Below are 12,598 nucleotides of genomic sequence, written 5' to 3' on the forward strand. Positions count from 1 at the left end.
CCTATGTTGTGTATGTACCATAGTTTGTTTAAACAATGACCCATTGGAGGACATTTGGATGTTTCCAGTTTTTTGCAAGTTGAGGGTTTCTTTTTAAAAAAAATGTATTATCATTATTTTAAATTTATTTTTTTAATGTTTTTATTTATTTTTATGAGAGGAAAGATAGTGCACATGGGGGGAGGGGCAGAGGAGAGACAGAGGATCCAAAGCAAGGATCTGTGCTGACCAGCAGTGAGCCCATGTGGGGCTTGAACCCATGAACTGCGAGATCATGACCTGAGGCAAAGTCAGACGCTTAACCGACTGAGCCACTCAGGCGCCTCAGAATTTATTTTCATGAAGTACAGTTGATGTCATATTTGCTTGGTTTAGGTATACAGCATAGTGAGGTGATAAACAAAATACTCACCATGGTAAGTGCAGTTACCGGGTGCATAATTGGTTTGTACAAAACTGCCAAACTGTTTTCTCATGGCTACATATTTTACATATTGATCTTTGTTTCTCTTCACTTTGCCGGGCCTTGGTGTTGTCACTTGTTTTTTATTTTAAGCAGCACTGATAGGTCGGTGCATGTTCTTTAGCATGGTTCAGTTTTGCAATACAAAAATAAAAACCATTCTCTTAAAAAAAGAAAAATTGGGGCGCCTGGGTGGCTCAGTCGGGTAAGCATCTGACTTCGGCTCAGGTCATGATCTCGCGGTCTGTGACTTCAAGTTGGGTGTCGGGCTCTGTGCTGACAGCTCAGAGCCCAGACCCTGCTTTAGGTTCTGTGTCTCCCTCTCTCTCTGCCCCTCCCCTGTTTGTGCTCTCTCTCTCTCCTTCCCTCTCCCTCCACCCTCCCTCTCTCTCTCTCTCTCTCTCTCTCTCTCTCTCTCTCTCAAAAATAATAAATGTTAAGAAAAAAAGAAAAACTACCTAGATAAGCCTGTTCTGCCACTTATTAGAAGTTGCTTAATATTGATTGAGAAGTTTCCTAGGTGAATAAGGACTGTTGATTTCCTTGGCACTCCACTGGGGTTGTTCTTCTATGGTAGAACACTAGTGTAAATAAAATCAAAGCCAATCACCTACCCTTGTTTGACACAACAAGTATAAAACTACTTCAGAAATTGCTGAATTTTGTTTTATACTTCCCTTCTGTGCCATGGCGGGGAAGACTGGCAAATTACTTGTAAGGCATGGTAAGGAATAATATATGCAAATTTGATATTTTAATACACATGGTTTTGTTGTCATGGTGGGTTAGGAGACTTCCGTTGAGCTCTGTGCTGAGCACTTTCCATACCTTGCCGTTTATTCCTTACAACTATCCTGCGAGATGGTGGTATCTTTCTCTCCGTTCTACAGACGAGGAAACCGAGACTCTCTCAGAGTAACTTGGATATTGCTTATATATACCAAGTGACTTTGGTATAAGCTTATACCAATAGGAAACAAGGAAGCTGGCACTTAAATACGTGGCTTCAAAATATGTACTCTTCCCATTATGCGTGTACATTGCTTTCATTAACAGGCCACATGATTGGAAATTCGAGTGCCGGTGTGTGTGAGTTTGGTAATTGATGGGAACACTTAAGTTGAGAGGTGGTATACCTGATGCAAAAGTATTGAAAATGACCGGCCTGTGAATCTAGTGGCGACAGAGGCCTTCTGTGTTCTTCCTGTTGGTGTTCCTTCCCAGCGCTCCAATTTGGTATATCGTTTTAGCGGAATTAAGCTAAAATTTTTAAGCGTTATGCACTTGACTGTGTTCTCCTTTAGTCACAGTTAAGTTAGTGATTTATCTATGTTTGCTGGCCCAACACTTGGTCTCATTGGCTAATTGCAGTGTTGTTGTGAGTGCACGATTAGGCTTCTCACGCGTCACCAGAGGCATTAGGGTTATTCTTTTTTTTTTTTTTTTTGTCTAAAAATCTCAAGATGGTTGTAGTCATTTTACTGTTGTACACTTGGCTACCTTGGCTCTGCTCTAAGAGTTCGCTGTGTTTTTGATTCTGTGCTCAGTAGCTTCCCATTGAATGCAGGATGAAATCCAAACTCCCTAACACGACATGGAGGTTCTTCACTCTTCTTCTCTGCCGTGCCACTCTTCGGTGCTGCCTACGCTTCGTAGCTATTTCACTTGGTTTTGCTGTATGTTAGTACATTCCGCAGAGGCGGCATAGAGCGTGTGGACGATCTGAGACGTAACTTGGCAGTCATTGAGCTGTGTTACCGGTACTCACTGGGGAATTTTGTCTCAGAAGCTCTCCCACAAGCGTGTGGAGAGTGTGAGGTTGAAGTCGGTAAGGGTTCTCCTTAGGAGATTCTCTTCATGAGAATCGAAGGAAGGAAGAAAGGGAGCAGAAATGGCAGTTGTAATGTTTAAGAACTTGCCTGTGGTTGTGAAAATTTTAGTAACTGCTTCATTGCCGAATTATCTTCAGGGAAGTCCAGTGAAAGTTCTTAAAACTGGGAAAATCCCTGGAGCAGTTACACATTTTCTTGTGATGCGTGAGTGTAATTCTTGGGACTGTCTCTCCACGGCCATAGGCCTCATTGTTTAGCGTGTCACCAGCAACCTGGAGACTCCCATGACTCCCATGTGTTGCTGCTGGAGTAGTGGCCCAGCCCCAGGCATGAGGAGCGTGATACCTTATCACATAGAAGGATGGCCGCAGACAGAGCCACACCTGATCGTCAGATCAGTATGGTTGTTTGTCTGGAGTTTACTTCATTTAGCGAAAGTTTGATGACTAGTTTTAAGTATTTCTCCTTAATCTCCCGTCATTGACATTTAAAATATCGACCTGGGGGTTGTGGAGTTTAAGATACTCTGTGTGGTACTAATGTATTGAACCTGTACTGGTGTAGATATTTGCTGCCCTCTCGCCCCCTTTTTGCATGCTCCCAGTGCCCCAAATTTGCCTTCAGAAATGACATTCGGTTTCTAATTGTAATTGTCTTGGAAACATTGGCATGTTTTGCAGCACCGTTTTACTTTTATTTACTGCAAATGATTTGTCAGTTGCCTGGTGCCAGAACATCTGAGTTCATCTGTTTAACTAAAACAGCCCCGTGCATCGATGCCTATAACGCACAGCAACAGTTACCAGCCACCCCTGTCGCTTACCACCTCATTTTGGCTCTGAGTCAAGCAAGTGAGAAAGAAGATCATTCCTAAAATGTTCCAAGAAGTTTAGAAAATGGGTGGAGGGATGAGAGGAAGGGGGATTCTAGTAGAACAGTCGGCGTGTTGCTTTTGGCAGGGGTGTGCCTGGCTGGTTTTCTTTGCGGAAGAAAGTAACGCTTCAGGGTGCGGAGACCACAGCGTGTGCACTACGACAGCAGAGCTCTGTGGATCTTTGATTTACTAGGTCATTACTCAAGTGTTCCGGCCGAACCACGGCACCAGGCGCGGCGGGTGAATGAGACACGTTCCCTCTTCTCTTTTGCTCATACTCCCGGCGCTGGAGACGCTTCCGACCCGAGGTGGCGATTGTTGAGGTGGTGGCAGTGAAACGGGACTGTTCCAGGTCGTTCCGTGTGTGGGGGGACCCAGGCCTGATGGGCCTGATCACAGGATGGCAGGTGCTGGCTGGCTTAACCACCAGAGGGGGCTTTCCAAGAGACGTGGGGGTGGGATAATTCCCAGCTTTTCTTATCTCTTCATCCAAGAAATCAGACTGCTTCGAAAGGATACCTTTTTCCACACCTGGAATTAAATAAGTATTTAAAAATAGTTTAATAAAATTTAAGCTTCGGGGCAGGCCTTGCCTTGAGGGCTGGAGAGTGTGAAGTGTTTCTTGAGGAACAAGGGGAAGTAATGAACTTTGTCCTCTGATGAAGTGTCTGACGATGGCATTCATTCACTCAGTACATTTTTATTATGTGCCTGCTTTGTACCAGGCTGGGAACGCCGTGATGAGCAAGGAGTCCACAAACCTGGAGTGGAGTGGGGCACAGACAAAGAAATGGGCAATGTTGCTACCGAGTACTCGCTTTTATAAGTGGGTGCTTTGGGGGCTGAAACCGGGCTTCTCACCTGGTCTTAGACGATCAAAGATTTCCCGGAGGAAGCGATGTCCAAACCAGCCTCGCTAACAGATGTTGAATTGATCCTTTTTTCAGGCTAATATTGTATTAAAAATAAAATCAGAACCCTGTTTTGGGAACATCCAATACCCTTCTGTTGAGAACAGGTTAAAGAACTGAACTCTATGCTCCAGCCATCTAGTACCTACTTTTCTAGTCTTGTAGTTTGCCATTCTCCAGTGTAGACGAACCTCTGCTTTCCAGAACGTGCCAGACTCTCTGTGATGATTTGCATGCACTGTCAGTCGTGTCTGGAAAGCCCTCTCCTGATGTCACCCAGACTGAGTTCTCTTGCGGTTACTTCCTCCAGGATGCCTTCCTTGACCGCTCCTAGGTAGGTTGGGTGCACCTCTTAGGCCTCATACAGGGCTGGGCTTGATCTTGGTGTTTCCCCCCCAACCCCCCCCCCCCCACCCCACCAAATAGTCTAGCTGCTTCTTTATTCCTCCGTGTAACCTGGGGGCTGAGACAGCATCTTTCACGGAACCCAGCATGTCCTGAGCGCCCAGGCAGTGTTTGCTGAATGAACAAGCTCAGAAGGTCTTGAAGGCTGTAGCCACATGTATATAATTGAAGTTCTTGGTTCCATCCAGTTTTAAGAGAGTGTTATTGACTGAGGAAAGTCGAAACACCACCGAAACAGATTTTATGCGTGTGGTCTAGTTATTAACCTCATAAAGCTATTTACAGTCTTTTGCATTTATACCTCTTTACTTTTTTTTTTTTTTTGCCTGAGTAACCAATAAACTGAGTAATTCGTAGTTTCTGCTTCTTGCCAACAAGTGTATATTATTAAATCTGACCACAGTGATTTATTAATAAGAACTCTTTTGGTTATTAACAAGAATCAATTTGATTTGACATATGGCAGAAAGAGGGGCGTATGTGATGAAGAGACAGGGATGTCTCATTTGAATCCAAGATCAAGAACACAGACAGGCTTTGGGAAGAGCTGGCCCCAGAATTGGAAGGCCAGCAGGAATCCTTTAATTGCTCTGTTCATCTCTGCTTCTTTCCTCGAATCTCTTTTATTCATTTTCTCTATTTTCTTACTAACTTGCTTTCTCTGCTTCTCAGTGGATAGAGGATGGTTTCCCATAACTCTCAGCTTTGCAGCCATATTCTGGTTGCATGGAAAACCTTTCTTTCCGTTCCAGTTCCAGATTCCCCAGACATTCCAATGTCTGTGTCTGATTGAGTCAGCAGTGGCCAGGGAGTGGGGTCTTGCTGAACAAGCCTGTCTGGCTCTCCTCACCCCTGGGGAGTAGGGGGAAGATGAAGAAAGGGATGGGGACATCAGGTTGACAGACGCTGTGAGGTGGGCAGACCCTAAAACTATTTTTGTAAATAAAAATACAGTGATAAAGCCCAGAGACCCAAATGCTTTATTATAGCATTATTTCTAGGTTATTTTGGCTAAAAAAACTTCAATGAGAAACTTAGAGATTTAACTTTGACAAGATATTTATCTTTTTGAATGTGAGTATAACTTGAGATTCTTTAAAAAAATATTTTTTTAATGTTTATTTTTCAGAGAAAGAGAGCATGAGTGGAGGTAGGGAGGTCATGAGTGAAGGTGGGGGGGGGGGGCGTCCAGAGAGAGGGAGGGACAGAATCCGAAGCAGGCTCCAGGCTCCGAGCTGTCAGCACGGAGCCTAACATGGGGCTCAAACCCATGAGCCGTGAAATCATGACCTGAGCCAAAGTCGGACGCCCAACCGACCGAACCCAGGCACCCCTATAACTTGAGAATCTTAAGGTAATGGCATGTTTGCTGAAGTAGCAAGTGGGTTCCAGCTTTGTGCGTGTGTATAATACTTATAATTCTTAGACGTGACACTGCCTTCCGTTGTCAGGAGACAGGTTCCGGAGCAGCTCTCCTGCAAATAAAAGGTGAGACACAGGTCATTTAAAGTTTTCCAACAGCCACATTAGAGAAGTGAAGCAGGCGAAATCAGTCTTAATAATACATTTCGTATATATCTATGTGTACATAAAAAGAGGGTTTATAGCTTCTGCTTATCAGAAGAGGTTGTCATGGGGCGCCTGGGTGGCTCAGCCGGTTAAATGACCGACTCTGGATTTCGGCTCAGGTCAGGATCTCACGGTCCCTGAGATTGAGCTCTATGTCAGGCTCTGTGCTGACAGCGTGTAGCCTGCTTGGGATTCTTTCTCTCCCTCTCTCTCTCCGCCCCTTCCCCACTCACTCCCTCTCATGCTCTCGAAATAAATATTTAAAAAAAAAAAAGAAGAGGTTGTCATGGGATTTAAATGTACTAATAAATTTTAAAGTGCTTTGAAAAATATAACATAGGGGCGCCTGGGTGGCTCAGTCGGTTAAGCGTCCAACTTCGGCTCAGGTCATGATCTCGCGGTTTGTGGGTTCGAGCCCCGCGTCGGGCTCTGTGCTGACCGCTCAGAGCCTGGAGCCTGTTTCAGATTCTGTGTCTCCCTCTCTCTCTGACCCTCCCCCGTTCATGCTCTGTCTCTCTCTGTCTCAAAAATAAATAAACACTTAAAAAAATTAAAAAAAAAAAGAAAAAAAGAAAAATATAACATAAAGCATTATTTTAATTAACTGGGGGAGGGGGGAACCCACTACATTTTGGAATCAGTAATAGCGATCATTTATTAGGTTTTACTCTGTGCCAGATACTGTTCCAAGCACTTCATAACATATTATGTAATTTAATGATAACGCTGTCTTTTGGAGCAGGTACAATTATTTATCATCTCTGTTTTATATAGAAGGAAACTAAGACATAAAGGGTTAAGAAATTAGTCCAAAGTCACGTAGCTGGTAAGTAGTTGAGCTGGAATTGGAATGCACTTTTTTTTTTTAATTGTGGCAAAACACAACATAACATTGATCACCTTAACCATTTTTAAGTGTGTGCTTCTATGACATTAAATACACTCGCATTGTTGTTTGACCCACCATCCGTCTCCAGAACTTTTCATCTTCCCAGACTGAAACCCGACTCATTAAACACTAACTCCCCATTCCCCCCGCCTTCAGCGCCACTAACTGCCGTTCTTTCTGTCTCTATGAATCTGACTACTCCAGGAGCCTTCTATAAGTGGAATCATACAGTATTTCTTTTTTTGTGGCTGGTTTGTGTCACTCAGCATAATGTCTTCAAGGTTCATCTGTGTTGTAGCACGTGTTAGAATTTCTTTCCTTTTTCAGGCTGAATGATGTTACACTGTATGAATGTACCACATTTTGTACCGTGATTCACCCATTGATGGACATTTTGATTGTTTCTACTTTTGGCTGTTATGAGTGATGGTGAATGTGATGTGCAGATATCAGGTTGAGTCCCTGCTTTCAGTCCTTTTTGGGTATCTGTATACCCAGAAATGGAATTGCTGGATCACACAGTAATTTTATATTTAACGTTTTGCTGAATTGCCATACTCTGTTTCAAAGCACCAGCACCATTTTACATAATGCACGAAGGTCCCCATTTCTCTATGTCTCCTCCAACACTTACCTTCTCTCTCTCCTTTTTTTTTTTTTAAATAGCCATTTTAATAGGGTGAAAGCAGTATCTCATTGTGGTTTTGATTTGCATTTCCCTGATGAATCGTGTTGTTGCACATCTTTTTATATACCTATTGCCTTTTGTATGTCTTCTTTGGAGAAATGTCTCTTTAAAGTTTTGCCCATTTTTAAATTGAGTTGTTTGGTTTTTTGTTGAGTCAGAGGTTTTCGTTTTTGTTTTGGTATATTCTGGATATCAGTCTCTTATCAGATAGATGATTTGCAAACATTTTCTCCCATTCTGCTGTGTTGGCTTTTCACCCTGAGATAGTATCTTTTGATACGCAAAAGCTTTTCATTTTGATAAAGTCAAACTTACATATTTTTTTCTTTTAATGTCTGTGTTTTTGGTATCATATCCAAGAAATCATTGCCTAATCCAGTGTCATAAAACTTTCCCCTGTGTTTTTTTCCGAGTTTTATGTCTGTTTCTGTCTGTGCCTCCTGTCTCCGTGTCACTCATATCTATCTCTGTGTGTTTCTGTTTTTTGTTTATAAATTATTGAAGCTTATGTATGTGTTCTCGTGCTTTTCTTGCCTTGTTTCTTCCTTTATTGATCTATTTAAAGGTATTGCAGGTATCATGAGACTTCATGTTTCTCCTAAAAATAATGGCATTTTTTTTCAAATAACTCTAACCCCATGATTGGTACTCTCTGAGTACATTTTCTAATTATGTCGAAAACAGAAGCTTAACTTCATTTTGTCTTTTTATTTTTTTTTAATGTTTTTATTTATTTTGAGAGACCAAGTGCAAGCGGGGGAGGGGCAGAGAGAGAGGGAGACACAGAATCTGAAGCAGGCTCCAGGCTCTGAGCTGTCAGCACAGAGCCCGACTTGGGGCTTGAACCCACAAAATGAGATCATGACCTGAGCTGGAGTCAGATATTTAACCAACTGAGCCACCCAATAAAATTTGTGATTTTATTGTTTATCATGGTACATCCTATTTTCCTTCTAAATTGTTTTTCTCCTCTTTATTTTATTTATTCCTTTAACTGGTCAGTGTGTACCTATTTAGCACTGTAGTTATTAATTACCTTTTCTTCTCTCCCTCCAGCACCGAGCTGAAGCTCTTGGAGGAAGCAACTGTTTCAGTCTGCAGGTCTTTAGGTAAGGGGCAAAATGAATGAGTGAGTGAGTGAGTGTGTGTGTGTGTGTGTGTGTGTGTGTGTGTGTGTGTATGGGTGGCATTTATTTAAAAATTTCTGTTACAAGTTTTGGTAGTGTAATATGAATTAAATTAATGAAGTGATATATTCTGGATGATTATATTTAGTAATATTTACTCCTGTTCATGGTGCTCATTGGGGCCACTAGAAGGTACCATCTGGTCAAGAGCAGCAAGACACATGCTTGCTCACTTGCAGTGGTGGTAATAGACTCTCCTAAACCACAGACTGTTTTAGCTTGTTTTGTTTGGTGTTTAATTGAGGAATAGTTGGACAGTGTTAACATTAGCTTCAGATGTATAACATAGTGATTTGATCTTGATTTGACATTTGTATATGTTACAATATGCTCATCGTAATAAGTCTAGTTACCATCTGTCATCATACACAGTTATAATAGTATTACTGACTGTATTTCTTATGCTGGACTTGATTCATCTCTGCGACTTACTTCTTTTATAATTGGAAGTTTGTACCTCTTAATCCCCTTTACCTGTTTCACCCATTCCCCCCCCGCCCCACCTGTCAGCTACCACTTTGTTCTCTATATTTATGAGTCTGTTTTTGTTTTTTTTTTTTTTTTTTTTTTTTGATTCCACATATAAGTGAAATAACACAGTATTGGTGTTTCTCAGACTTTTCACTTAGCACAGTACCCTCTGGGTCTATCCATGTTGCCACCAATGGCAAGACTTCATTCTTACTTATGGTGGAGTAACATTCCCTTGTATGTATATATCACCTCTACTTTATCCATTCATCTATCGACGGACACCTGGGTTGTTTCCATGCCTTCACTATTGTAGATGATGCTGCCGTGAACCTGGGGCCACGTAGGTCTTTTGAAGTTAGTGTTTTCATTTTCTTCAGATAAAGGCTAGAAAGAGTTGCGTCATAGGGTAGTTCTATTTTTCATCTGTTGAGGAACCTCCATACTGTTTTCCACAGTGCCTGCCCCAGTTTGCATTCCCACCAACAGTGCAAGAGGGTTCCCGTTTCTCCCCATCTTCACCCACGCTTGTTATTTCTTGTCTTTTTGATTTTAGTCACTCTGAAAGCTGTGAGGTGAGACCTAAGTGCCGTTTGGATTTGCATTTCCCTGATGATGAGTGATACTGAGCATCCTTTCATGTGTCTGTTGGCCATCTGTATATGTCTTCTTTGGGAAAATGTCTGTTCAAGTCCTCAGCCTATTTTTATTTAATTTTTTTTTAATGTTTGTTTATTTTTGAGAGGGAGAGAGACAGTGTGAGCAGGGGAGGGGCAGAGAGAGAGGGAGACACAGAATCTGAAGCAGGCTGCAGGCTCCAAGCTGTCAGCACAGAGCCCGATGTGGGCCTCGAACTCATGGATCGTGAGGTCATGGCCCGAGCTGAAGTCAAACACTTAAGCGACTGAGCCACCCAGGTGCCCCCCTCGGCCTATTTTTTAATCAGATGTGGGATTTTTTTGGTGTTGAGTTGTATGAATTCTTTACATATTTTGAATATGAACTTTTTTAAAAAAAGATTTTATTTTCAAGTAATCTCTACACCCAACATGGGGCTCGAACTTACAACCTTGAGGTCAAGAGTCACGTGGTACACCAGCTGAGCCAGCCAGACACCCCTTGAATATTAACTTCTTATTGAATATGTCATTTGCAGATCTCTTCTGCCATTCATTAGGTTGCCTTCTCATTTTGTTCACGGTTTCCTTTGCTGTGCAGCTTTTTAGTTTGATGTAGTCCCACTTGTTTATTTTTGCTTTTGTTGCCCTTGCCTGAGGAGACAGATCCAAAAATATTGCTAAGACTGAATTCCAAATTTACTGCCTATGTATTTTTAAGAGTTTTATGGTTTCAGGTCTTACATGTAGGTCTTTAATCCATTTCAAATTTATTTTTGTATATGGTTTAAGAAAGTGGTTACTGGAGAGGAAGTCTGAAGATCGTAATTTTTTTTTTTTGCTTCTTTGTTTATTACACTTTTTCATTAACCATTATGATTAAGTGTTTCTCATTATACTTTTTTCTTTTGATTTTGCCTGAAATTTGATGAGGTTTTTTTTTTATTGGCTTATTAAAGTCTTTTCAGTTCCAAAGTTTTCTTTAGTTATGGTTTTGATTTTCCTTGTGTTTGGGTTTCTTCTCCCCCAACTTAGGATCACCTGTTAACAGTCAGCTTGGACTGTTTTGGCTTTCTGTATCTTTCTTTTTCCTTTTTTTAAATGTAATTTTATCATTAATATAATTTCTTTAAAAAAATTTCTTTTAGTGTTTATTTTTTTTGAGACAGAGAGAGACAGAGCATGAATGGGGGAGGGTCAGAGAGAGAGGGACACACAGAATCTGAAACAGGCTCCAGGCTCTGAGCTGTCAGCACAGAGCCCGACGCAGGGCTCGAACCCACAGACCGTGAGATCATGACCTGAGCTGAAGTCGGACACTTAACCGACTGAGCCACCCAGGCGCCCCTATAATTTCTTTTTTAAATAAAATTTCTTTTTCAAGTTAATTTATTTTTCAGAGAGAGAGGGGGCACAAGCAAGTGAGGGGCAGAGAGAGAGGGTGAGAGAGAATCCTACACATGCTCTGCACTGTCAGTGTGGAGCTTGAAGTGGGGCTCGAGCTCAACCAATGTGGGGCTCAAACTCAAAAACTGTGAGATCATGACCTGACTTGAAGTCAGAAGTTTAACTGACTGAGCCACCCAGGTGTCCCTGTATCTTCTTTTTCTTCATCATCTTTCTTTTCTTGAGTTTCCTCCTTTATGTCTTTGATTCAGTGTTTCTATACATTACAGTTTTGTAAAGATTCTAGTGCATCTTTTATTTCATTTTTAGTTTGTTTTAATCATTCTTTTTTTTCTGGATGTCAGACTCTCTTTTCATTATACTCATTTTTCCCAGGGGTTTTCTGGGTTTTTTTTCTTCTTTCTTTCTTCTTTTTAATTTTTTTATAAAATTTTTTAACCTTTATTTATTTTGAGAGACAGAGAGGGAGGGAGACACAGAATCTGAAGCAGGCTTCAGTCTCTGAACTGTCAGCACAGAGCCTAACACGGGGCTCGAACCCACGCACCGCGAGATCATGACCTGAACTGAAGTCAGATGCCTAACCAACTGAGCCACCCAGGGGCCCCCTTTCTTTCTTTCTTTCTTCTTCTTTCTTTCTTTCTTTCTTTCTTTCTTCTCTTCCTTCCTTCCTTCCTTCCTTCCTTCCTTTTCCTTCCTTCCTTCCTTCCTTCCTTCCTTCCTTCCTTCCATAGACGTTTGAGGGGCACCTGGGTGGCTCAGTTGGTTAAGTGTCTGACTTTTGATTTCAGCTCAGGTCATGATCTCAGGGTCGTGAGATTGAGTCCCATGTTGGACTCTGTGCTGAGTGTGAAGCCTGCTTGGGATTCTCTCTGCCCTTCCCTCCCTCTCCCTGCCCCTACCATTCCCCTGCCCACTCTGTCCTCTCTCAAAATAAATAAACATAAAAAAAAATAGTCGATTTTCTCTTCTTCCATGATGATGCTTGTTACTCAAATTTGTTTGATAGTTTATTATTTATTGTTTTAAGGATTATTTGTTTTTAAGAGAGACTGAGCACAAGTGGGGGAGGAGCAGAGAGGAGAGGGAGACACAGAATCCGAAGCAGGCTCCAGGCTCTGAGCTTCAGCACAGAGCCTGAAGTGGGACTCGAACTCGTGAACCATGAGATGATGACCTGAGCCTAATTCGGACACTCAGCCGACTGAGTCACCCAGGCGCCCCCTTGTTTGATAGTTTGATTCAGTTCTTCCTCTGAAGGTTTACCATAGCCTGTTCCTACTCT

The 12,598-nt window shown here is 42.0% G+C and overlaps 1 protein-coding gene across 1 annotated transcript in view; it reads left to right on the forward strand.

Moving 5' to 3' along the window:
• The window catches only part of DYM (dymeclin), a 350,411-nt gene that overhangs the window by 44,360 nt on the left and 293,453 nt on the right, over positions 1 to 12,598 (forward strand). The window contains 1 exon segment of the mRNA XM_030335687.1: positions 8,688 to 8,740. Coding sequence (XP_030191547.1) covers positions 8,688 to 8,740 — 53 coding nt within the window.

Source organism: Lynx canadensis, chromosome D3 (genome assembly GCF_007474595.2).
Source record: "Lynx canadensis isolate LIC74 chromosome D3, mLynCan4.pri.v2, whole genome shotgun sequence".
NCBI lineage: Eukaryota > Metazoa > Chordata > Mammalia > Carnivora > Felidae > Lynx > Lynx canadensis.